Here is a 27,559-nt window from a genome sequence, read left to right on the forward strand (position 1 = left end):
TCAAGTCAATCTCCGGATTGTAGGACTGATGATACAGTGGACCACGTCCTCTATGTCTGTCCCTGATAAGGTCGAATGTTCACGAGCTGTTAGGGAACTTGAGAGAATACATTCCTTTCTGGATCTCTGTTTTAACTAGATGATCTGCAAGGAGTGGTCTAGTGGCTGGTTTTCTTCGCGCCCTTGCAGTGTGTATGTCTGCAAAAGGAGTTTAAAAGGTACTCGATCGTGGCAGGATCCCGGGTGGCTAGTGTTCCAGCCTAGGCATTGGATAGGTTGCAAGTAGGCGCATTGGCATTGTGCCACTGTTATATTGGTGATGTTTGTGATTTCGATTTGGGGCTCCCGTTGGTAGGGGTGGCTCTGCTGCCAGAGTATGGTATCCTGTAGCTTCATTCCACTGGTGGCAGTCCTGGTTGTGACTTGGGAATGCTGCGTGAGACTCTATGACAGGACTGGGTGGCGGTGCAGGATTTGTCCCCAGTTCCTGCGTGGACCAGAATGAGGTTACGTTCACCTTGTTAGGTGACCTAGATTGGTTGACTTATTTGGGTGCAGGTCTGAATTTCTATGTTACGTAAAACATGATTTTTACTGGTATGAGTGTAGCATTGATTTAACTATACTCGTTCATTTTCTGAGGCATTCACAGTCACAAACAGTGTTTTCAAATCTGGACTAGGTGCAGGGTTCGTGCTTCCAGATTCTCAGTCAGTTAGTTGAGTGAATCATGTTAGGTTGGATGAGATGTCTGTTTGAGGCCTACATAAAGGCGAAATTTGATATGTAATTTACTGATACAAATGTCTGCCGAGGCATTTATATCAGTGGCATCCCGACCGAGGCCTGGCTGATGACAGTGAGATTTAATCAGTTAGAGGGTCTAAAGACAACATCCACTAAAGCCCCTCAGGGCTCGGAACGGAGGGGATGATGTGGCGACCGGAAACGTCACAAGGTAGGTGGTCTTCCTCCTACATGGTTGGGATGTGTACGGTGATAATGCTATGAATGAAAGAAATGTCTGAAAATGGTGTGAACGGTTTAGAAATAACAGAATTATTATGCATGATGAAGAATGTTTGGGGAGACCCTCAATAATCATAGAGGACTTGTTGAAACACGTCGATGATGAAATCAGAAAAGATCATTGCTCAACAATTTCCAACCTGGCCCTTCTCTTTTCCTGATGTTTCAGGAGCTGTTATTGGTTGCACTGTTTATGACCATTAAGGCTTCAGAAAGGTTTGTGTATGTTGGGTGCTGCACATCTTAACAGAATGTCACACAAAAATTCAAATGGGATCTGCTTTGAAATTTTTGATGTGCTACACAGAAAAAAGAGATGAGTTCCTTAATCCAATTGTTATCAGCGATGAAACATTTATTACATTTATTTGTATTATGTTATGTAACATATTACATGCCAGAGAGAAAAGCAGTCAAGTGACTGGCGTCATCCTCAATCACCAACCAGGCCAACAAAGGACAAGCCACAGCCATTTGGATGCAAACTGATGGCCACAGTCTTTTGGGATCAGTTTAGCATACTGCCGATTGATTTCATGCCACGTGGAAACACTATAATTCAAGAACCTACTGTGAAACTAAGTTATAGTACGCCATTCAAAATCGGCGACATGGGCAGCTGACCAACAATGCCATTCTGCTGCACTATGTACGTCCACTAGTTTCGGGTCTACACATGATTTATTGAGAACATTTGGATGGGAAATTTACGATCACCCACCATATGGTTCAGAATTAGATTCTCCTGATTTGTTTGGGAAATTGAAAGAATTTTTGAGTGGTAAGCCATTTGCTGGTGACAATGAACTTAAAAATACTGTTAATCAGTGGCTACATGGACTGGTGGCAGAAGAATATGACAAGGGCATATTGAAGCTGTTGTATTCCTACAATAAATGTCTTAATTCATGTAGTGACTACATAGAGAAGTAGTATAAGGTATGTAGTTTAAGAGAAATAAAAAATATTTATGAAGTTTTCAGAATACATTTTTTTACAATGAAACTGTTTTTAGTTTAGAGATAACCTCTTATATATTTAATAGTATAATAAGTTTGGGAAAATATCAACAATGAACTGGTTCATGATAGTTAAAATGCTTTTTTTTTTAAATATATAGATATTAAATCAAAATAAATATGAGGAAGGAGCTAAGTACGTACCCTTGTTTCAAGGCTAGTGGTGTTTCTGAGGAAAGTAAGCATTACTACATTTTACTACCATCTATCAAACTACAGCATACAAAATTTCAGAATGATTCATAGGTTAGTTTTTATTTGACAGGCACTTGTATTAAACATACAAGTTTTCTGATGCAATGGGAGAAGAACAATATCTATCTGTAATTTGCGTTTTATTTTTAGATGGAAAAACATGTGAATAAATAAAATTGAAGTTGGATTCTGTCAACAGCGATGACTCTTCATCATCTATGACAACAAATTTAAACGTGGCCATACATCTGTTTTTGATGCGGAGCACCCAGGTCACCCAGCAAGGTTACTGAGGAAATCATTGAAAAGGTCCACGACATGATTCTGGCTGATTGCCGAACAAAAGTGTGCGAATTAGCAGAGGCCGTAGTTGTGTCATGTGGAACGGCAATAAACATTTTACATGATAAGTTAAGAATTAGAAAGCTGTTGGACCTGATGGATGCTGTGATTTCTCATTTCGGACAAGTGGATACGGCTGTTGAATTTGAAGCAGTGTTTCGACCTCTTAAGTGAAATCTGCAGCAGTTTTTACAGTCACAGTTCGGTCATCACAGCTGATGAATCGTGGATCCATTACTACACACCAGAGACTAATCAACAATCAAAACAATGGGTTTTCCAGGCAGATCTGCTCCATAGAAGGCCAAGATGGTCCTGTTGGCCAGAAAGGTCATGACTATGATTTTTTGGAATGCGAATAGTGTAATCCTCACAGACTTTCTGAAAAAAGGAAGCACAATCACAGGGTACTACTACAGTGAACTATTGGACCAATTCAACGAGAAATTGAAACAGACACGGCCCCACTTGGCAAAGAAAAAAGTGGTTTCATCACGACAACACACCAGCTTACTCAATCAGAAATGTCACGGCCAAATTGCATGAACTGCACTACGAACTGCTGCTGCATCCACTTCAGTCACACGGAGTCATGTGGGACACCTAACTCCCTGTGGCTTCTTTCTGTTCCCCAGCATGAAAACGTGGATTGTGGGGGGAAAAAATATCGGCTCAAATGAAGAGGTCATCATCGAGATATAAGCCTATTTTGAAGAGTTTAACATATATTTTTTAGAGGGTTTAAAAAAAATGGCAGGGACTTTGGGAAAAGTGTATCCTCCTAACCGGAGATTATGCTAAAAAATAAAAAAATCTTTTACGGTAAATTTCAATTAATAAAGATTTCTTTTACACAAGATAATTAATTAATTTGAGATTTCTATTATGAGATATTAATTAAAATGTTAAATATTTTGACAAAAATTAACCATAAATTTTTTAATAATACATACATAAAAGTGAATTAATTCTTTTTTATACTTTCTCCTGAAGATGGCAAGAAGGCAAAAATATTAAAAATTTTTTTAAATTTGTTTATAAGAGGTAAATTTTATTAATGTCTTATATTAATCCCTACGAGACACATAATTTTGGCACAATAAAAATTGTAATATCAAATGAGCAAAGTTGTGGATTCAAATTAGGTAGTGAAGTCAATAGTGTAAACATTTTTTAAATAAACAGAAGGACAAAAAGAAAAATAACACAAGCTTGTTTAGACTAATATCGATTACCATGAATGTGAAAAGTAGAAAGTTATGATCTTCAAAATTTTGTGTTTACCTTACTGCTAAACAGATGGTGACGTGTAATTTTGTCCAAGTTATACCCAATCTTTTTCTTTATTAATCTGAAGTAAGACTGTTTTTGACAATTTTTTTTAACTCTTTTCTTATGATGGTTATCATTGAATCAGAAATAAAGCACAGACACAAATTACACTCCTGCGTAGTAACAAAAATTTTGAAAAATCACAAATTTAATTTTATCACAGCTACATCTAGAAAAACTGGCCTCTGTTCTTGGTAATGCTTAAAGTAAAAATAAACTTGTGAAAATAGTAACAATTTATGAACTGATCTGTGAACCCAATTCTGCAATTTAGTATATATAGTGGTAATTAAAATTCTGAAACAATAAAGGAGTGTTTGGTTAACTAAAAATACAGCACATTAGCAGAGGAAATTGAATGTACTCAAACACTGTCTAGAACTGATCAAAGAATTTGTTTTTACTACAGTTTTAAAAAATGTTTGTTAATAAACAGGAATTAGATATAGAAACTATTGAGTCAACAACTGCAAAACTTACTTTATCAACAATGATACAGAAACTAACACAACAGCTAACTAACACAATAGGACACCAAATATCTTACAGTCTTCTTAATTTTAAATAATCTTATGAAAGTTTCTATCACAACATTAAATCATTACTTCTTTTATACTTTGCTTGTTGGAGGGAATATATTTCTAATTGATTTACGGTACATAATATCTCTTCATTTCAAGGAATAAATTGATCTAATCATGTTAAGGTCACTGTGGGCTATCTGAGTTACAAGTTGATAATTTTTATTATTATTAACTTATCTTTACTAATTTACTATTACTTATTATTAATAATTTTTATTACATTTAGTGGAGGAAATAAAAAAAAAGGTAAAAAAATTATCAAAAATTAATTATCAAAATTAAGCATACTGCCGAGTTATAATTGAAATGAATAAAATATTAATGTCTTGGATTTTTTCTTCTACTGTGACTGCTAGTTAACAGAAAGCTGAAGGCAACTGATATAAGAATTTAAGATAATAAATGATATAAAGAGTTTATCGTTTAATTTTTACTGTTAATATTGTAAAATTAATTTATAAATTTACTCAACTCCTTTGCAACAAACTGCAATTGCTTTAATACATATACAAATTTGATTTGAACATTCTTTTTCTAATACTTAAAGAATTTTTCAATGTGAAACCTTACATCTTCCCTGTAAAATGAACACATCTGCTTTGTTAGCAAATGGATAGATGGAATATCAACTGTTATGTATAAAGTAACTGCCTTCTAATTTATAAGTTAAATTATTATTATTATTTTTTTTTTGTCTAAGATGGAATACAGGGTCTGCAGGGTGTTTGAATCAGTCCTTCAGTTTTTTTTATCTACTTACCACTGAAATAACACTATGCGTAGAACAAACACATATAATCTTAACATAAATTACAATTTTAACATAAACCAAAACAATTTCAAGGTTTCATTGTTCTACTTCAGTGGTACAACCATATTTCTACCAAACAAAATAAAACCAACTCTTGTTAGAGCAGTATACTTCAAATAATAAATATGAACAACTGTTCCCAAAAAAACACTCTTTTCAAATGGAAATATCCTCAGAGTAAAAAAATAATAAGGAAAATCTATAAAAAAAAAAAGAAATAAATAACTATAAATAAAATTCAAAGTGTAAAAAAATTTACAAATTAAAATTTTAAATGTACCATTTCTTTCTACATAGGTATACCACGTATCTGTCAGAATGAAAAAAAAACCTCATTGTATTTAAGCAATTACCTGTAATATTTAACATGAGAGCAATCACAAAAAGCACACTTTTAAGAAATGAAAAAAAAATTAAGATGTTAAAATGTTACAATACCAAATTATTTATACAAGTGGATCAAAACAAGGATAACGTTAATGAAACAAGCCAAACAACGTCATTAAGCATGTTTGTAGGAATTCTTACATGTTTGCTAACAGTTATTAAAACACTTTTTGTAAATTTTTATCTATTTTTAAAATTCTAGTCAGCTATTCATTGTTCTATAAAAGGAAATATAGAAATATAGGAAATATGTGAGAGTATTACATATATTTAATTTAAATATGGATAGGATTTTACTTTTATGTTTGACAATGAAAGTTAGATTACACTGAACATAACCACACAAATCATATCTGACTCAAATGAAAATGAGATTGTAATGATTGAAAGAGAAATTATGAAAATCTGGGCATCATAGCTACAAAATTTTTCTCTCAGTATTGTGGTAAAACTTAAATCCGATGATGGTTAAGTGTATTTGTTGTCTAATTTTCTTAAAAATTAAAAAACGTAAATAGTCCATATAAAAAAAAAAATCATATTAAATTTCAAAACCACGTTTACCTGCTCTGGATTATACTAAGCAAAAGAAGCCAATGAACACAACATTTTCTTTGAATTTTTTTCACTTACAGGTCTTCAAAATGTTGATAAGCAAATGAGAACTGATTATTCAAAAATTTTAAGTTTAGAACACTTTAAAACCTTTATTTTTATCCATCGATTCAAAACAACCGTCGCCTGGTAAGGTCATATTAACCATCTTTTGGAGTGCCTGTGGTCCAATTTTCTGCGATTAATTTGAGGAACAACAACAACATACTATCAACAGCCTATACTACTCAGCCATGATTGGGAACAAGTCAAGCTCGCACTGAAGAGAAAATGTCCAGAATTGCAGAAGAAAGGCGTATTTCTTCTCCAAGAAAACACTCAGACCTCATACGATACAACTGATGCTGAAATCTATTGGCAAGTGGGTTGGGAGCTCCTACCTTCCTCATCCTCCTTACAGCCTTGACCTTGGGCCCTTCGAATTTTTATCTGTTTGATTCGATGAAAGAAGCTTTGCATGACAATAAGTTCAACAATGAAGAGGTAAAGAAAAGAGAATAAAACTGATTCAAGATCAAGGTAAAGAATTCTCCACTGAGGGGATACAAAGACTGTACCATTAAATACATTACTTTTTAAAAAAAGTAACATTTTCTATTAGGCCCTGTCAAAAAAATATATTCTACATTAAAAAATAACAAAATAGATTCCACTGAATAATCATAACTATAAAAACTTGATATAAAAAAATAAGATTATTAATATTTTATAATTTGTCACAATTCTAAAATATCATCAGAATTTTCTTCTTCATTTTCACCAAGAAAAATTCTGTCTGTACAAAATTCCTCACAATAAAAATGAAGAAGATTATTCTTTTCAGTTCAGAAAGACAGAATTACAAGGTGATGTAATAGCTTATTTTTTCCTTAAATTGACTTTGATCAGTACAGCTCTCAGGCATAGACTGTTATAGTACAAAGTGAGTAAAATAAATTAAAAGACTAAGATATAATAAATAAATTATAAAGTTGAAAATTTACTATTACTAGAAAAATGTATTAAATTTTCTTTTTAAAATAATATTGTAGAATTATTTTGCAACAGAAAAATATGATCCATTCTGTAGATAATGCATGGGCCTATGTTGATAAGAGAGTTGGTGCTTTGTGTCCTGCAGTTACTGTTTACAAAAATACAGTCTGAAGTTTGGCCTTCTTACCAAAATCACCACAGTTTCTTGTCTAACCCTGCTTGTAAATTAGGGTTTGGGATATTTCTCACCCATGAACTCAAAAATTTTCCTTTACATGCTGGTCTATATGTTTTAAACTGATGACAAACATTGTGTTTTTTATCCACAAAACAAAATAATATTCATATATGAAATCCCTAAATTAGCTACAATGTAAGATGAGCTTTTTTTTAAAGGGTATTTCTGAATTTTGTTTTTTAGCTGTGGATAACTAGTGATAAAATATTTGTGAGTGGGAGGTTTCATTATTGAAAAATCTTTTTCCTTAAACACTATAGAAACAATAAAAAAATAACAGATTAAAGTACTTACAATTCATAGTATCCTAGATGGCACTTTTTTAACTTACTCTGATAAAATAAAGGACTTATATCAGCAATACTCAATTTATCTTTGTAATGATCTGTTAAAACCAAAACATATAAAATTAAAATCAAACAAATACTAAATTGATGTCTCTGGCTGAATATATGTCAATAACAGTAACTAAACCAGCTAATTAAATACATAACAAAGCACATTTTTCTAAAAAAAAGATATTATCAAAAACCCACTACTCCAGGGTAGATTGCCTCTATCAGCGGCTAGGTTTTTTATTTTTTATAAGAGTTTGGTATAAATTGGTGATTCAAGCAAAAATTTGCATATACAAAATCAACGATTGTACATTCAATTATTTTCATGATATAGACATTAACAAAGGCAAAGAATTTTAGTCAACCAAAACATCTACAGTAATTTTAATTCTGAGCACAATTTATAATATGCCAATTAATAAAGAAAGGCCTGTGAAACAAGACATACATGCTAAGTTATAATTAATTAATTTTTTTTCCATATAGCCAGAGGTGCTGCAATAATTATAAATATCTTGTGACATTTTTTATCTATTATGCAAATCTTATATATAAAAAAAAATGGGCTGAAAACCTATTTCCAGTCGATATGGGGATTCTACCAGATGCTGATTTTTTAATTTTTTTTATTCTGCATGGAATCATTCACAGATATGTCATCAGACCTCAAACTTGAGTCTCCTCTGAGAATTCCTCAAAAATCTCCATTTATTCCTTAAATGAGGAACTTTCCGGGTTATTACTCACAGCAAACTCAGTTGAAGGTCTGTTAATCTGACCATAAAAAAAAAAAATCAGTCCAATCTGTCCAGCAGAATGTTTAGATGGACTGGTAATAAATTTTGAGCACGCACTTTACCCATGGTAGGAATGAGAAAAGAAAAACAAGGGGGTTGGGATGTTTGGCCAATTTTTTCAAATATATAACATTTAAAATTTTTTTTTGTGGGCAAAAAACGCTTTTATGTTATCATAGCTCGTAATAAAATTTTAAATGTAAAAAATAAGTCTAGCTTAAAAACTAAAAAATTAAAACAAAAACTTACAACTAACATCACAGCTAAAATCTCTCTTCATATTTAAAACTAAAATCACAGCCATAAAGTTTAAATTAAAAATAAGTTTAAAAATAAAATAATAAGTCCAAAGGGGTGTAAAGGGCCCCTCTCTGATAACTGAAAGAATAAAAAACTAAAACTAGGTTAAAAACTAAGATATTAAAAGAAAACTAAAACTTACAACTAATAACAAAGATAAAATATATATAAAAGCTTAAAATATCACTAAAAAAAGGTAGAACTAATCATCAGTGGAAAACGGATAAAATTTAAAACTTAATAAAAAATAAATAAAATATAATAAGAAAAATTTTAAATAAAACATCAATAAAGTCCAAGAAGGGTATAAAAGATTCCTTCTCGGATACAGAAAAAAAATCATAACAATTAAAAGAAAAAAAAACACATTAAAATAATTCTTCAACACTAGAACAAAAAAAAATTATTTTTTAAAAAAGCTTTTATTTAACTAATATTAATGTTAACATTAATAAAAAAAGGAAACAAATTAGAAAACCCCTCTAAAAAGTAAAAAAAAATAATTAAATCAAATTGAGAATTTTAAACAAAAAAATATAATATATTAACAAATATAAAAATGCACTGAAAAGTAAAAAATAAATTATATAAATATCTAATAAATAACCAATAAATATATGTAATAATTATTAAATTTTTAAATTAAAAATAATGAAAATATTTAGTTAAATAAAAGCGAGGTGCAGTTTTTATAATTTATTTAAAACAACACAACATTTATTTTTACAACAATTAATCTTCATTTTCATTTTCAATAACGACGCGAGGAGGCGGAAAGGTCTGCTGGAACCTCTCCAATTGAGACTGACTAGCTACAAGTAACAATCTGGGAAAATCCACCCACTCGCTTTCTTTGTACGTGTTCTCACACAGTTGAAGTTCATCTTCGAATTCTGCTTGTAATCTAAACTAAATTGAACGCACCCTTTCCGGTAAAAGTTAATGAATTCATGATTATGATTACAATTATAATGATAATAATTAATAATTTTTCAGATTAACGCAATATGTAATAACTTTGTGCAAGATTTCTAAATTTAATTTTTATTTTTAATCTTATTAACCCTTAAAGGTCATCTCTGAGCAAATTTGAACCATCAAAGAATTAAAACTTGAGTTATTTTATTACAGATAAATAAAGTATATACATCATACACTGAACTACCTCATTAAATAGAAAATATATTTTAAAATACAGCAAATGTCTATAAATACATTGTTATAAAAACTGTACCATGCTTTTATTTAACTAAATATTTTCATTACTTTTAATTTTAAAATTTAATAATTATTACATTTATTTATTTTTTATTTACTGGTTATTTATTATATATTTATATAATTTATTTTTTACTTTTCAGTGCATTTTTATATTTAATATATTATATTTTTTTGTTTAAAATTCTCAATTTGATTTAATTCTTATTTTTTACTTTTTAGAGGGTTTTTCTAATTTGTTTCCTTTTTTTTATTAATGTTAATATTAGTTAAATAAAAGCTTTTTAAAAAAATAATTTTTTATATGTAATCAAATATATTTTTGTAATTTTTTTGCATTTTTTTTTTTAACACAAAGTAAAAATATTTATTTTTACACATCGAAGTTACATATGTGTACTAAATTTCAATCATTTTAATACGATAGTTCATGAGAAATGAAAATCTTCAACTAAATACATGAATTTAGCATAAGGGTAGCACGTGGGGGTGGGTCATATCAAATTCCGACACTGCAGTGCTGTATTGTCATTGAAGTTACATGTGTACCAAATTTCATTGATTTTCATACGATAGATCAAAAGATGTAGCAGTTGCAAGATTTGATTATTCCTACAAAAGTTAAATAAAAGCTTTTAAAAATATATCACAATTTTATATTTTGTGTAAAATATTAATACTTGGTAAAAATAGCAACACCCGGTCTAAGAGTTCCTCATTATTGCCCAGAATTTGTTAAATGTTTCTCTGTAATTTAAATTTACAACACAAGGCTGCATAACATATGCAATCCACAAGTATGTGGTGTACAGTTAAGTGGCAGTTGCATCATACGCGCATAGTGGTGCATGTCCTGCTGACATGAGATACTCATGCATGACTCTGGTATGTCCTAATCGCAATCGACAGAGTATCACTTCCTCATAATGAATTTTACTGCATGAGGAGATCCATGGCAATACAGAATCTTTAATGTGCTGAAGTTGTTATCAATGGTAGCCATCCAGTCACCTTGCCACTTTGCTCGAAGAGACTTTTTTTTTATAATTAATAAAGTCAGAAGTACTAATACGAGTGGTGAAGGGAGGTTGATTATATGCGTCTTTAGCAGCAGAATCTGCCCGTTCATTACCTGGAATCCCCACTTGGCCTAGGGATCCATCACAAACTTACTTGTGTGTTGCAATGGTTCAACTCAGCGAATGCATTGTAAATTACTCTGTAATATTAATGCTGTAAAACAGCATGGGTTCATTAGGTTTTTAGCAGATTTTTTAAAAATATATAGCATTACTCTGTAATAATAATGCTGCGGAGCAGCAAGGGGCCACTAGTCTAGAGTTGGCTCTTCAGCTTTTATTTAATCAGTACAGTACATAATACAAACCTTCTTAACCAGAAAATAAGAAACATATTACATATATACAAATAGAACAGCAAAAAATTACTGTAGATTGTTCTGTTCAGCAAAATTCTTTGTCATTGTCTTCGATCAATTCTTTGTTTCATTTAATTTGTATCTATTTACAGCTCCTAATAATAGTTACAGTGTAATATAAAGCTTATAGGATTTTTTTGTCTTTTCTATATGTGCTAAAAAACTTGTAACTTCTTGTACAACAAAAGTAGTCCAATAACTACAAAACACAAGAATATATTTTAGTGAACAAAAATTATGTAATGTTACCCTGTTTATCTTACCTCATAACAAAACAGACCTCTGAAAACAATATTGTATCACTGTACAAGAATGCAAACATTACAAAGCTGAAATTTCAGAAACTAAAAAAACAATTTTTCTTTACATTTGAGTGGCCAAGGTCTTTATTCATTCACTTGCAATCTAAATTTGACTTCATAGAGCTCTAATTTATTATACAATAGAAAAACATGCACATTAAAAGTAATATTTTATTCAAACTACAAGATTTGTTCAGAAATTAACTGAACATGTTTAATTACGCGCCAACGGAGATATTTAGTGACAAGCAGTTGGCAGCATTGTGTTTTACATAACCTTCTCTATAAACCACATGTTCTTGGATTGTTGATATTTCGTTTAATTATCGTGTCATTGTTATTTGAATGCAACATGTTAGTAGCAATTTTTGTAAAAAGCCATTTTTGGAAGCAACGATACAAAGAAACTTTTGCATGAAACTGGGAATAATTCCACAGAAAGGTTTCAACTTTTGAAACAAGCTTACAGTGATGATGCTCTGAGTCATACGCAATGTTACAAATGGTTTTCAAGATTTAAAAGTGGTCATCAGTCAAGTGATGATGACCCTCAATCAGGAAGACCTTCGACTTCTGACAACACCAAAGGTAAGAAAATCAATGATCTGGTGCTTGCAAATCGCCAACTGACTGTCAGACAACTTGAAGAAGAGGTTGGCATCTTGATTGGATCATGCCATGACATTTTGACTGAAAAATTGAATATGCATCAAGTTGCAGCAAAGTTTATTCCTCATCTGATAACTGAACAGCAGAAAGAACAAAAAAAAAAAGTGGATGTTGTTGGCAACTTCTTGTACAAACCAATGATGAAACATTCACACAAAGGATCATAACGGAAGACAGCTACAACACTGGCAAAAGTTCTATCATCGGAATGGATTGACAAAGGATCTCCACATCCCTAGAAAGCATGACAGTCTCGATCCAATATCAAAAGTAATGCTATCTGTTTTTTTTTTCGATTTTAATGGAATTGTACATTTTGGATTCTTGCCTCAAGGTAAAAGAGTAAACCATGTGTATTATCAAGGTGTTTTACAATGGGTTATGTGAAAAAATTCACAAAAAGAGACCAGAGTTGTGGTGAGAAACTCATGCATGGTTCCTTCACTGAGTGTGTGCCCACACACTCAATTTTGTCAACTCATCAGTTTTGTGCCAAAAGTCAGATGACTGTCTTCCCTCAGCCTTCGTATGTGCCAGACCTGGCTCCTTGTGATTTTTTCTCATTTCTGAAATTGAAATCAGAGATAAAAGGATGCCGTTTTGAGACTACAGTTGACATCAAAGCATATTCATCACGGACCTTAAAGACAATTTCAAATGAAGCTATTCATGACTACTTCACGAAGTGGATATACTCCTGGGAAAGCGTGTGAATAGAAGAGGGGGAATACTTTAAAGATGACAAGGATCAATAATCTGTATAATTAACAATAAAGATTAAAAAAGTAAGGTTTGGTTATTTTCTGAACAGACCTCATATATAACAAATGTAACAAACTTCTTACCTTTCAATGAAAATATAAAATCATTGTACTTCTTTAATTTTTGCCAATGCTCACTTAAATAAGCAATTTTTGGAACTGGTGGTAAAGTCAGAAGAACAATCTTCTCTGCTGTTTTGAATAATGTCATCAGTAAATTATGTAACCCTTTACACATTTCAGAACTGCTAGTTCCCTGCAATATTAATTTTCAGATCAATTACTAATGTGTATGAATATCTATACAATTATAAAATGTGCTTACTATATTACACCATCTTCCAAACTCTAGGTCCTACGAAGTTAATCCTCCTAATTTGATTCTAGGCACCTACTATCAAAAAATATTTTTGGAAAAGTTAATCTTTTAAAGATGAACTGATAAAATCTTTCTACTTTCTAAAGATACATACAAAATGAACAGGTAATTTTTAATTTAATTATCATCTACTGTTACAATTTCAACCCTACAAACAGGCTTTAATCATGATTTCTTCCTTACTATGTTTTCTGAATGCTGAAATTACTCAGAGGAAATTTTTTTTAATTCCGCATAACTAAAACACCAGATAACAATTTTACTAATATTAAATATTTTTGTTAGCTTCAAAGGATTAAAAAAAAATCTTACCACTAATTTATGAATAAATACACTACAGATAAATAAATAAGACAGATTTTATGTTGACCAGGAAACAAGTACTATTTGGCAAGCATCAATGCAAATTGTCTGTAGGACTATCCTAAATTTATAGTCTACCAACATCAAATAGCCTCACACAAAGTTTATAAAGTAAGAGAGTTCTGTGTAAGTAATGTGAAATTTTATCATGTTAGCTGTTGTGAAAAACATAAAAGTGAATATCAAATATTTTTAAACTCTGCAAACAGAGTTTATCAGGAGAACTGGAATTTATGAAACAAATGTACATTAAGTATGTCAAAACAAAAACAGTTGACAGAAATCATTAGATTTCCAATCAGTATATTGATAAAGAAGTAATTTACTTTAAATAAAATATAACTAATATTCAATTACTCTGTTTCTATATGATTGCATGTCTGTTTTATTATTTATCATGGACTTTGGTAGCTGGACTGTCACAAATCGTGATCTCCCAGTTATATCAGCTATGTCTCAACATCCAATTAGCAATTTTCAGGGCCATTACAAGAAGAATACTGGTTCTGTTCTAAATATGCTCAGAGATTACAACAAAATCAAAAGTCAATCAAACAGGCAATTTCTGGTGACAATTGAAAGAGTCTCTTACAGAAAGCTATTCATAAATACTACAACAGTAATTCATAAGTATTGGAAATAAAAGTGCGTATGCGTTTAACAAATCAAATACAAACAATCTATTTCGGTCAAAACATAGTTTTCCCAGAACTATCAATAAATTACAGGTTGCTTAATTAAGTCTATATATTAAGATAATTACATATAAGCATACTAAGTAAATTTATCTTTTTTAGAGTTTTTTAAATACTGTACTTTCATAGTATGTTTTTGTATAATGCTGTAATTGTGTGCAGGAATATTTTACTTTAAACTATTTTAATAAATAAATTATACTTTCACAGGCTGGTGTCTTTATTTTTAGCTCAGATTAAATGTGTGTTCTTCACTTTACATCCAGATCTATTTATGTAATGAAAATTTTATTCATATTATAATACATTAAAATTCTAAGACATTGTCCTAACATATAAAATAGGTGAAAAATATACTGATTTTTGAATTCTGTATTTAACTCTCTCTGTAACAAAAAGTTTATTACAGCGGCAAATATTATTCAGTCTCTTTGATCCTGATACAGGACTTCATTCTTGAAAGGCATCAATAAGAAAAATGAATTGTACAGTAAATGGAAACATTATAAAGGATAATACTTTTATATAATCTTATCAAATGAAGTCCTGTAGGAAGAAAAATTTTATTACGTAAAAAAGGAATTTTAAGATGGATAACAGGTAAGAATCCTGGAAAATGAATCCCTTGATCAATCCACAGGCATCTCCCCGCTCCACAACAGACCAAGAATACATTGCACTCATAGCATAGATATAGTGAAATTTGACCAAATAAAAACCAAAATATGAAGAAAGATTAACCCACCAATTAAGATTGAATGGTACATTTGATGACCTACCAGTCAAACAATCCAATTCCAAGACACACAAAACAATCCAGAAAAACCAAGACCTCACTCAAACAGCAGGCATCCAGCCTACCCTTCAAGAAATTGGAACATTTCTACTTGGAGAACAGCATCATACTACGCAACAAACCTGTTCTGACCAGAATAAATAAACTCTAAAGCAAAAAGTCCTTTTTCAACCTACCAAAGAACAAATTTATATTTACTAAAGAAAAGCTCTTGTTTGGGTAATGTATGACAGTAACTAACTTTACTAAGCTGTTCAGCCTCATCCATACTGGATGGAAATATGAATAAGTCCAATAATTAAAATTTAAAATGACTATAGTTTGGTAAGGAGTACAAAAACCTCAGTATAAAATGAAAATTGAATACGTATAATATATTATATTTTATAATTTCATACTTATAATAGTCTTAATTTCATTATATGTAACATAATTATTATTAAAAAAAAATCAACTATATCCAAAAAGTTCACCCTGAGACTTAGTCAATACATTAATTTGTTAAGACAATCTCTTTAGGAAAACAAAATTAAGTCATCACTTAATTTTAGAAAACAGATCTTATCTAAAAACAAATTTGTTACGAATATAATTAGAAAGTAGGATTATTTATATATAAGAGATAAAAGAACATGTTGTGACTGATTCATAATCAACACCCAGCAAAACTACTGAAGGAAGATAAATTGAAGAAATTTTTATACATGTTCTTCAACAGTGTAAATTCACTCTAAGAATGGATTTTTTTTTAGTTTAATGAGTTATGAAGATATCAACTTGATTTTTGGTATGTGTAATCTTCATGTGAATATCTAAAAACCAATTTTTAATTTTGTTAAATTTGACTTTGAAAGGGAAGAAGAAAGTAAAAAATTTTGAACAATGATTACAAATTTTCCCCATTTCAAACTACATTAAATCAGATATTCACTATATCTGAGCCTGCAGATACGATTCAGATAAATATATAAAAACCAATTTTGGGATTTTGAATTTTAATATTTTAAGGGGTAAAAAAATCAAATTTGTATTTTAAAATTTGGCTGTTTTATGCTATCACTTTATGAAATTTGATAACATTGCAATGGCAATTTATGTTCTAATTATAATTATGACCGGCTAAATATCCACTGACTGCGATGGGAAATGCCAAGTAACCATATAGACAATCTGTGATGTATGTATCTTATATATATATATATATATATATATATATATATGTATATGTATATATATTAAAAAGAAAAATAGAAAGTAAGAATTAACTTGAGAATGTCATCAATTATTACAAAAATAACTGATATAAAAGATACAATAACATCAAAGAAAAATACTAAATTATAGAAAGAAAGAAAACACATTTTTTGGAATAATTACAAAAACACAAATACTGAGTTTAGAAATAAAAAATAACAGAACAGCCAGTAAGGTTATAAAGGTTCCTCGTAACATAAAATACAAATACCAATTAAGTACAGTTTGATAAAATTAAGTTCATATATATGATTAAACATGTCTCTGTCCCCTAAACAAAAAAGAATTCTACCATATCAAAATTATTCACACACAACAGACATTAAAGAAGTTAACTTGCCACCTTTGTTATTACAGAACGATTGGATTTGCAGAGAAGAAAAAAATATCAAATAGTAAATGGTAATTACAAATTCATCAAACAACAGATAATTTTACATGATAGGAAATCTTCTATGAATCATTAGAAAAATTCATTGTTTTTCGTCAATTCTTGTATCGGCAAAAACCATAGCAACACCATGCCTTAATTTAATGTAGTTTGTTTATGACCATAGTGTGTTGTTTAATCTGCCAATTTTATTTAATGGGCTTCTTAGCCGCATCATTTAAGGACATGATAGCATGCTTAGTGAAAGGTAGTAAAACTAAGGCCTCTCTTGCTATATCAGCCTTCTCATTTCCTGACATTCTGCAATGACCTGGGAACCAAAAAAGATAACGCTACTACACGTATCAATTCATTTAAATAGTCATAAATTTTACACACAAACGTATATTTCACATAAATATCAGACAATTCTTGTAGGGGACTTGCGAGTCTATGTAAATCGATAATCTCTTGACGCACAGTTAATATAATCTGTTTACAAATTACAATCAGCACTGCAAAGTGAACACTACACATACCAAGTGAGACAGCCCTAATGACATAATATTTTTAGATTCATTAGTATGGATTATAAAATTTGATAACTAACTAAATCCACCATTTACTATAATGTACTATAATCAAAAGTTTACTCTTGCACAGCAACAACCGATGATACTCGTATTAAAGATAAATATCTCTATATGTTAGCGCTACATTTAGCTTAGAACAAAAGACACCAAGATATCAAAGGACAGTATTTCAGAATAATTTCTTTTTCTATGAATTTTCTGAAACCTTCAGCAACTTTCATAAATATAAAACAATTAAATACTGACTTATCAACATGTCCTTTTTGAAATTTGGAAAATTAATTATAAAAAAATATCTTTTTAATGTAACATTATTTTTTAAATACATAATTTATTTAAACAGTGTCATTATAAAAAATTAGGGTCAAAGGTTTTTGAGGTCGCTCAAAACAATTGTATCAAATTGAAAAACTAATAAAGAGAAATGAATATGGCTGACAAAAGCTGAAAAATCACGCAAAATAAAGACAAGTAAACAAATAATGTGACCTGGAGTTGCAGAAAACAAACTTCTGATCACAGATAGCTGAAAACAATCAGTATTATATAATCCAAAACGGCAGATTCAGTATGGCTGAAAAATTATGAGATTTGCAAAATAAAAATATAGAATGAAAATTAATTTTAATTAATAACACAGAATCATTTTCGGCTGGTTCAAAAACTATTTGAATGACAATTAAAAATGACTGATCCAAACTTTTACAATTACTTTTCAAAATTTTTTAACAAATAAATTATTTGGTAGAATAAATTTAATTATACTTCTCTTTTAACTAAGTGCTAGAGAAAAATTGTACAAGAGACTTAAACATTTACAAATATATGAGTTATTCATTTACTACTGTTTTATGTGTTTTTTCAAACACATAAAATAGTAGTTGAGCACATTGATGAAGAAGGGAAAATATTACATTGTTGCTAATGTCATATTTAAAAACACACTATCAAAGCTGGACTATCACTGAGAAGATTATCAACAATTTAAAATAACACAAGGAGCACAGGAAAGAAATATGAAGGCACGAAGAAATAAGATAAAATTAGAAGTTTGGTAATTAGACTTAGATAGAAGTTTTTTTCAGGGCGAAAAACACTACTGTGTTATCACCCGGGTAAAATATTTCTTCTTAAAAAACTGGACAGTTAAAAATGAATTAACTAAAAACTCCAACATGCAAAAAATATGTCAAAAAGTTTTTAATGAATGCTAAAAGCGGAATAATAACACAAAGATATATCACATTATAGATGCTGAAAAATAAAATCGCAGTCTGCATTACAGCAAATGAAATGAATATTTGGAATACACCACAAATGGATGGTTCTAAGTGTAAAAAAGAAGATAACACTTCACAATCACCAGGAATTAATTGCATGCCAGCCCCTAGTTTAAACTTGCAACACAATGCCAAATAACAGATACAATCCACAAGGATGTGGTGTACTGTTAGTTGGCAGTCACAGCAAGCACAAATGGTGCGTCTATTTGAGTCATCATCAGATATCCATGAGTGAGCCTAGTGCACCCTATTCGCAAATGGCAGATAATAAGCTCCTCTCAAAGGTTATTTCTGTATGAGGAGCTCCATGGTGAAAGAGTGTTTTTTTAACTAGATGAAGTTATTGTTCATAGTAACATACCACTCACTTTGCCACTCCTCATGAACTACCCTCTTCAGGAAACAGACAAGACGAGGGACAGATTAAAGATACTCAAATGGACTTTTCTAAAATTTATGAAATTTTAAGTGTCTGTAATACGATCATATATTGGAAATTAAAAAAAAATATAGTTATATTAGTGTATTTAAAAGCCATAAAGGCATACTATTATATCTAAATTCATTCTTTACGCAAACGTGAGAGAACTCACATATTTCATATTTTATTACACAACTTACCTTTAATAAATCATTAGTTCCAATTAACACTACAAGTTTCTTTGCAAGAGGAATAATACCTTCTAACACTCTCTTATGTAGGTCACAAATTCTTTGCCCTCCAACACATAAGCCAAGCCAACCTTTACCTGGAAAAACATAATGCAAAGTAATTTAGTATTTATTATTATAAATGGTGAATGTCAAGCACAGGATAGCATCCTCTTTTTTTTTTTGTTAACTTCAAAATAAAGAAGGCTGAAAATATTTGTAAATTTTTTTAGATGCATTCCAAATTAAACGTTACAATATTCTAAAATTTTTCTTTTTTGTAACATACATGTAACATATTGCAAAACAGTTTTAATTAAAAGATTAAGCAGTTATGTTTAAAAAAATGTTTATTCCTTTGAAATCTGCTTTTAATAGAATTTTATTTTTATATTATCTGACAGTAAGAGACAATATGATGAGCAACATTTTTCACTTCCCAAAATAAGTAGAAAGTGTATCTTTTCAGACATCCTAATAATAAATTCAGGAAAAAGCATGGGTGAAAAGCATAAAAAATTGTGTTACAGATATCTACAGATGAAACTGATGACAACAATGAGCATGTATGTTTCATGGTTCTGAAAAAACAGACAATTAACTACTAATGAAGAAGCTTCAGATTAAGTTACTAATGCTTCTTCATCAATGGATTTGCTAAATTAAATTCATCAATGGATTAACTAAATATTTAACTTTAATAAAGTTTGTGGTGGTTGGTTCAATTTTGAAAAACTCAGCTCTCATTTTGGAATTTGTAGGCAGAGTTTTTCTATCATGTCATGAAAGACACAATTGTCTTTAGGGGTAATAGAGAGGTACGACCTTGAGGGTAATTTTTTGTTGTATAAAACTCTCAGCCAATGGTTAAATATAAAATCTCTTAAGTGATAGAAGAAAACTGTAAAATATGAAATTGGGTTCTGTCTTACCCAATTGTTTATTTTGGATATGACCAAACCCATTTATCTAGTGGGGGACCAAAATTTAATTCAAGTTACAACTTGTATAGGCATTTTCAGTAATCTGTTTTGGAAATATATAACAAAACTTTTTAAATTAAGATAATATCAATTAATACAGTAATACAATATATCAATTCTTAAATTCAATGAACTTAAAATTTCAGCACTATAACCATCTCACACAGTACTACCACTGTACGAAATTTCATAAGTACAATGCACCTCCAATGCAAGCTAAGATTTAAAAATAATGAAAATATACCCACCCTATTGTATGATCAAGTTCAAAATATAATGGCATCAATCCCCCATATATAAGAACATTTCTGCCAAATTTCAAGTTTTAATGTTCAAGCAATCCAAAGATATTTATCAAAATTCAGGCCAAAACAACACATACATATAAAAATAAATATGAATTTTATACCCAGCATTTTGGGCGATCATTATAATTTCCTTTAAAAGTTAAGCAATTATGTTGTTGCAGCAGGATGAGAATAGTCGGGAATAAAATGTATATTACAAAATAAATGCAGAAAAAAACAGTTTAGTAAACATTATTTAACTGCAAATTTAATATTTAAGTATAAAAAACATATTTTTTTATAAAATAAAGAAAACAGAATGCCCAGATTTTACTTGTGTTTTTACTTCAATAAATTTTTGGAAGGTCATTAGGGCAGTTTCACTTACATCATCACTGCCCTGAGTTTGTGAGATATCTTGCCAGTGGAAAATATCTCATGGTAATGGATTATTCAGGGCATATCTTATGCCCTGAATAATTCTCAAGACATTTTCCCTGGATATGATAATATCAGGCTGAGTATGTTATCACATCTCCCAGGTATTGCACTAAGACATTCTGATCACAGATACTGGTTGTCCCCATACTGAAACCTGGAAACTATAAATCATGCCCCACAAGTTATCACCCTATCTCCTTTATCAGTACTGTGTGCAAGATGCTGGACCATCGTGTAGTGTACCTTGAGAGAAAAGCCCAATTGCTCGAGAACAGCACGATTTCCACCAGGGTAGATTGTCTACTGATCACACAGTTGCCCTGGAAGCTGCTATTCAAAACGCATTTTTATGTCACAAACATCTGGTTGCTGTATTTTCTGATTTACAAAAGGGGTATGACATAGCATGTAGGGGAGGAATCCTAAGTACACTTCATGAATGGGGTTACAAGATAATCTCCTCGCATTTATCCAGGCTTTTTCCAGTAGTTGGTCCTTCCGATTTCAAGTTGGAACTATGATAACTGAAAGTTTCACACTGGTAAACTATGTAACTCAGGGAAGGGTCCTTAGTGTTACTTTGTTTGCCATAGCCACGAACAATATAACAAACTGTGTGCAAAAACCAGTTATGTGGATGATTTTTCTATTTATGTAATAGATAAAACATTAGCTACTGGTGAAAGGCTACTTCAGAACATAATAACTCATTTAAAATACTGATGTAAATTTACTGGATTGGTATTTTATTTGGAGAAAACAAGATGCACTTGTTTTTCCTGGTTGAGAGAACATGTTGACCCTGAACTATATTTTTACATGGTGATCCAGTTGAGGCATGCACAAGGGTTAGATTTCTAGGAATGTGATTAGACTAACGTGGGCAACACATTTGAAGGAGCTGAAGATAAAATGTCTAAAAATGTTAGACATCTAACACCCAAGGGAACTATCTAATACCCATTGGGGAGTTGATCATATATGCATGTTGTGCTTCTACCACGCTCTAATCCATTCCTGATTAGACTATGGCTGTGTGGCTTATTCATTAGCGTGGGCCACCACACTAAAGATGCTCAATGCAGTCCATCATTCACTCATTCATCCATCTTACTACAGGTGCTTTTTGATCAAGACCAATGTTAAAACTGCTGGTGGAAAGTGATGGGCCATCTCTTTGTTATAGATGGAAGCAAATGATATGGTCCTATGTGATTCAAATTAAAGTGCAACTAACTCATCCAAACTCTGATGTTGTATTCTCAAACCAGCATGTTAATATCAGGAACAGCCAAGATCTACTCCTCCTCTAGGCATCAGAGCTCAATGTCTTTTCTCAGCTCTGAATATAAAATTACCTCCAGTCTTTACCATTGCTCCATGTTATTATCCCCCATGGCAGGCAGCCTTCTCTTGCAAATTACTGCTTTGATCTTTGTCAGTATAATAAAAAGAACACAATTCCAGTTATCTTACAGAATCCATTTTATAATATTATAAATAGCACAAATCCTGATATTGCAATTTATACAGACAGCTCTAGAAACATTAATTCAGTTGGTTGTGGTTTTGTTGTTGGCAACAGAACATATATGTTTGGCATTCCAAACATCACCAGTATTTTCGTTGCAGAACTGTAATGCTATTAATAAGGCCTTACATACAAGGGATATCTCTAAAGTAAAGACTGCTGGAAAATTTCTCTCCTTAAGGTTGGTGAACTGTGTCGTTCATGGCCACGCTAGTAATGTATACACTGCATTGTTGTCTATAAGTTAAGTCGCTGCATTGTAGTATCATTGATTACAATCCACCGGGTTGGTCAAGTGGTGAACGGGTCTTCCCAAATCAGCTGATTTGGAAGTCGAGAGTTCCAGCGTTCAAGTCCTAGTAAAGCCAGTTATTTTTACACAGATTTGAATACTAGATCATGGATACCAGTGTTCTTTGATGGTTGAGTTTCAATTAACCACACATCTCAGGAATGGTACTGAGAATGTACAAGACTACACTTCATTTACACTCATACATATCATCCTCTGAAGTATTATCTGAACGGTAGTTATCGGAGGCTAAACAGGAAAAAGAAAGAAAAAAGAAAAGTATCATTGATTACATGAGTTATTACATTACAAAATGAATAGGAAAATCGATGTTGCTGCCAACTGTGAAATACGTTGAGTCACGTTTTATAAAAATCATCAAAACAATAAGCTGGCTGAAATTCATAGGCAGTCTGTCGTCATGTATGGTGATAAGGTAATTAATGAATGAAACATCTGAAAATGGTGGGAAAGGTTTAGAAATAACAAAATCAATGTACATGAAGAAGTTCGAGAAGGCCCTCGATAATCACGAGGACTTCTTGAAATATGTCGATGATGAAATCAGAAAAGATCGTTGCTCAACAATTTCTGACCTGGCCTTCTTTTTCCTGACGTTTCAAAAGCTGTTATCGGTTGCATTGTTCATGACCATTTAGGCTTCAGAAAGGTCTGTTCAGAAAGGTCTTCAGAAAGGATGGTTTGGTGCTGCATGTCTTAACGGAACGTCAACTAAAAATCAGAATGGGATAGGATCTTCTTTTGAATTTTTGATGCGCTACACAGAAAAATGTGATGAGTTCCTTAATTCAGTTGTTACCGGTGATGAAACATGGATTTCATATTACATGCCAGAGAGAAAATGGCAGTCAAGTGAATCCTCAATCACCAACCAGGCCAACAAAGGTCAAACCACAGTCATTTAGCCACAAATTGATGGCCACAGTCTTTCGGGATTGGTTTGACATACTGCTGATTGATTTCATGTCACATGAAACGACTATAAATACATACATAAGTTACAGCGTGCCATTTGGCAACATAGGCAGCTGACTGATGGTGTTGTCCTGCAGCACGTCCATGTGTTGCGGGTCCAGCACGGGACTTACTGAACATCATATAGTCCGGACTTAGCTTCTTCTGATTACCAACTGTTGAGAAAATTGAAAGAATTTTTGAGTAGTAAGCAATTCGTGGGCGACGATGAACTTAAAAATGCTGTTAATCAGTGGCTAAATGGACTGGCGACAGAAGAATACAAGGGTGTATTGAAGCTGGTGTATCGCTACGATAACTGTCTTAATTCACGTGGCAATTATATAGAGTAGTATAATTTATGTAGTTTAACAGAAATAAAAAATATTTATTAAGTTTTCAGAAAAATTTTTTTTACAATGAAAAGGTCTTTAGAGATAACCTCTCATATAATTAGCAAAAAATATCAACATGTTCTTGTTTGCTCAAATTCCATGAGTGCACTACATGTGATAAATGACATAAACCCTAGACACTCTATTGTCAATGAGATTCAGTGTGTCATTTCATGAACGACTAGTAATACAACAGTGAGCTTCTGCTGAGTCCTTAGCCATATAGGAATTTCAGGCAATGAGTGCACAGATAGTGCAGCAGAGGAGGCTTGTTTCCAGCCTCCTTTCACTGATTGTGTCACCTCTAACAATCTTGTCTTACCTGAAGAGGGTGGTTCAAAGTGAAGGGGATGCTACCATGAACAAAAATATTTCACTGCGGAGCTCCTCATTCAGAAATAACCATCAAGAGGAGGTTATTATCTGCCATTTGCGAATAGGGAACACTAGGCTCACTCATGAATATCTGATGACTCAAACAGATGCAAGAATTTGTGCTCAGTGCGACTGCCAGTGCACCACATCCTTGTGGATAGTATCTGTTACGTGGCACTGCATCGCAAGTTTAAGCTAGCAATGATGAATTATTCTAGGGGATGATGAAATGTTATTATGCTTCATTTTACAGTTAAATTTAGTAGAAATTTTAGTATTTTAATTGAGACATAAAATGCAATACATGTTTGTTTACTACAACAAACATATTGTAGCTGGGTGATAACACCAAAGCATTTTTCACCCAGAAAAAACAAAAAAACTTCAATGTATTATTTTTTACTGATACACTAATAACTACTTACTATTTTCCATATGTATAGCTAATATTATAATCTTCCTATCAGAAATTAAAAAAAATATCAGACGTTAAATAAACAATAAAAGATAATAGTTGTGGTGGGAAATAAGACTTTCTAAAAACAACCATGATTCCAATCCCCAAAAATAGCTAAGTGGTCAAGATTGCAGGACAGTTAGTTTGATTTCACTAGATACTTCTGTAAATTCAGAACTAAAAACAAGAGTAAATGAATGAATGGTGCAAATGGTTAAAAGAAATTTATGGATTCAGGATTAGATGTGAAGGAGGTATATAAAATTAGATTAACTAAAACTACTGGTTAGAGATATAAAAGAAAGCGGTAAAGGCATAGTATATATAGATATGGAAAAAGCATTAAACTGTGTCAAATGGGATAAATGAAATATAACCCTTACAACTCTCTTGTTGGCTGACAGCCAACAAGCCATTGATTTGTTCCTTTCATATGTGGCTGGCAGCCGATATCGAACTTCAGTTCAGATATAATGCATTTAGACATATTTTACAATTGTAAAATTTCAATAGTGGGCTCTTCTAAACATGTATTATAATATATTAAATCGGTTTCAATAAACTTCAAATGATTTTATGTCAAATATTCAACAGTTGTAACAGCTGATTTTGGTGAGGTTATTGTGTTCAATGTTTACTTCATGTATAAGTATTAACGTTCTGTTGTGCTTTATTTAAAGTTATTGTTAAAATTTTTTACATCATGTCTGTTAAAAATAACTTTGAAGATGATGATATAGACTTTTTCTAAATAATATTTCAGATATTGAATCTATATTTAGTAATGAAAATAACCACAATTCAAGTGATGAATTGGACAAAATTTGTGTGTGTGAAGAGAATGAAAGTGATAAATGACAAAGGAAATGTAAGTTTACTTGATAGTTATGTAAACATAACAGTAAATAGTGTAAATTTAGTAACTTCAAACACAAGTAAGATTACAGGTACAAATATTTCCTTATCTGCATGACCTAACCTATTTCTGACTACTTAGAATTATTTAAATTCTATAATAAGAATAAACAGACAAAATGGGTACTAAAAGTTTATGTTCTTGCTGATTTTTAAAGCGGATATATATGGATTTTTGAGCCATACTATAGCAAGGCAACTACAGATAGTTTACTAAGACTTGATTTGTCTGCCACATCAAAAATTGTGATGCATTTAGCACATCATACGCAGTCTGGAACAAGTTCCAGACTGCGGATTTTCCTTTTATACCGATCAGTTCTATACAAGACTGCAACTAGCACTTGAATTAAAAAACTGAATATCTATTGACTGGAATTATAATGGGAAATAGAAGTGGCTTATTACTTGATGAAGTTAAGAACAAGGGTATGTAATAAAACAGCTGAAACTGAAAAAACAAGAATTTGTTTCTTCTGTCACATAAATGATGTTCTCATTGTTTAGTGCGGCATAACAGTACATACTTACATTCAGTACTTGTTATGGTAACAGCACAGGAAAGGAGAGCTAAAGCTGTTATTTATAAAAAGTGCTGTAAAATCTACTGTTTTCTGCAAGTATAATAAGAATATGGGGGCTGTTTGCTGGTTATTGGAAATCAAGCTATAACTTTGGACCCAAATCTATACAAAGGAGGCAAACCTTATTCTTCTGGCTTCTGGAAGTTTCAGTTCTTAATTCATATTTGCGGTTCTCTAATTCAAATACTGAAATTCATATAGACCACAAGAAATACAGGAAAAACCTCATTAACCAACTTGTTGGCAATGTAAGAAATCCAGATCAAAATAAGAAACCAGGACGACCTTACTCTAGTGACGCAGAAGACACGAAACAATCTTCCTCATTTTATTTATTTACAAGAGAAAAGTACCTCCAAAGACCATGTTGTGTGTAATAGAAAAGTACCAGGTAGAAAAAAGGAGACAAAGTTTACTGCAAAACATGTACACAAAAACCTGGTCGTCATCCAGGAGAATGCTTTGAAAGGTACCATACCCTAAAGGACTACAAACTTCACTAACTGTAAAAGTAAAATCTATTAACCTTTTTTATCATGTTATTAAGTTATTCAATAATTTAATACAAAAGAAAACAACATTATTATGCG

The 27,559-nt window shown here is 31.3% G+C and overlaps 1 protein-coding gene across 5 annotated transcripts in view; it reads right to left on the reverse strand.

Annotated features, from left to right (window-relative positions):
- The window catches only part of LOC142331749 (uncharacterized), a 75,891-nt gene that overhangs the window by 23,268 nt on the left and 25,064 nt on the right, over window positions 1–27,559 (reverse strand). For all 5 annotated transcript variants that reach the window (XM_075377807.1, XM_075377806.1, XM_075377809.1 and 2 more), the window contains exons 3-5: window positions 19,705–19,832; window positions 13,435–13,606; window positions 7,822–7,912 (exon numbers count right to left, since the gene is read on the reverse strand). In XM_075377807.1, coding sequence (XP_075233922.1) covers window positions 7,822–7,912; window positions 13,435–13,606; window positions 19,705–19,832 — 391 coding nt within the window. The remainder of the gene's footprint in view (window positions 1–7,821; window positions 7,913–13,434; window positions 13,607–19,704; window positions 19,833–27,559) is intronic.

This window comes from Lycorma delicatula, chromosome 10, assembly GCF_047948215.1.
Source record: "Lycorma delicatula isolate Av1 chromosome 10, ASM4794821v1, whole genome shotgun sequence".
In the NCBI taxonomy this organism is placed as follows: Eukaryota; Metazoa; Arthropoda; class Insecta; order Hemiptera; family Fulgoridae; genus Lycorma; species Lycorma delicatula.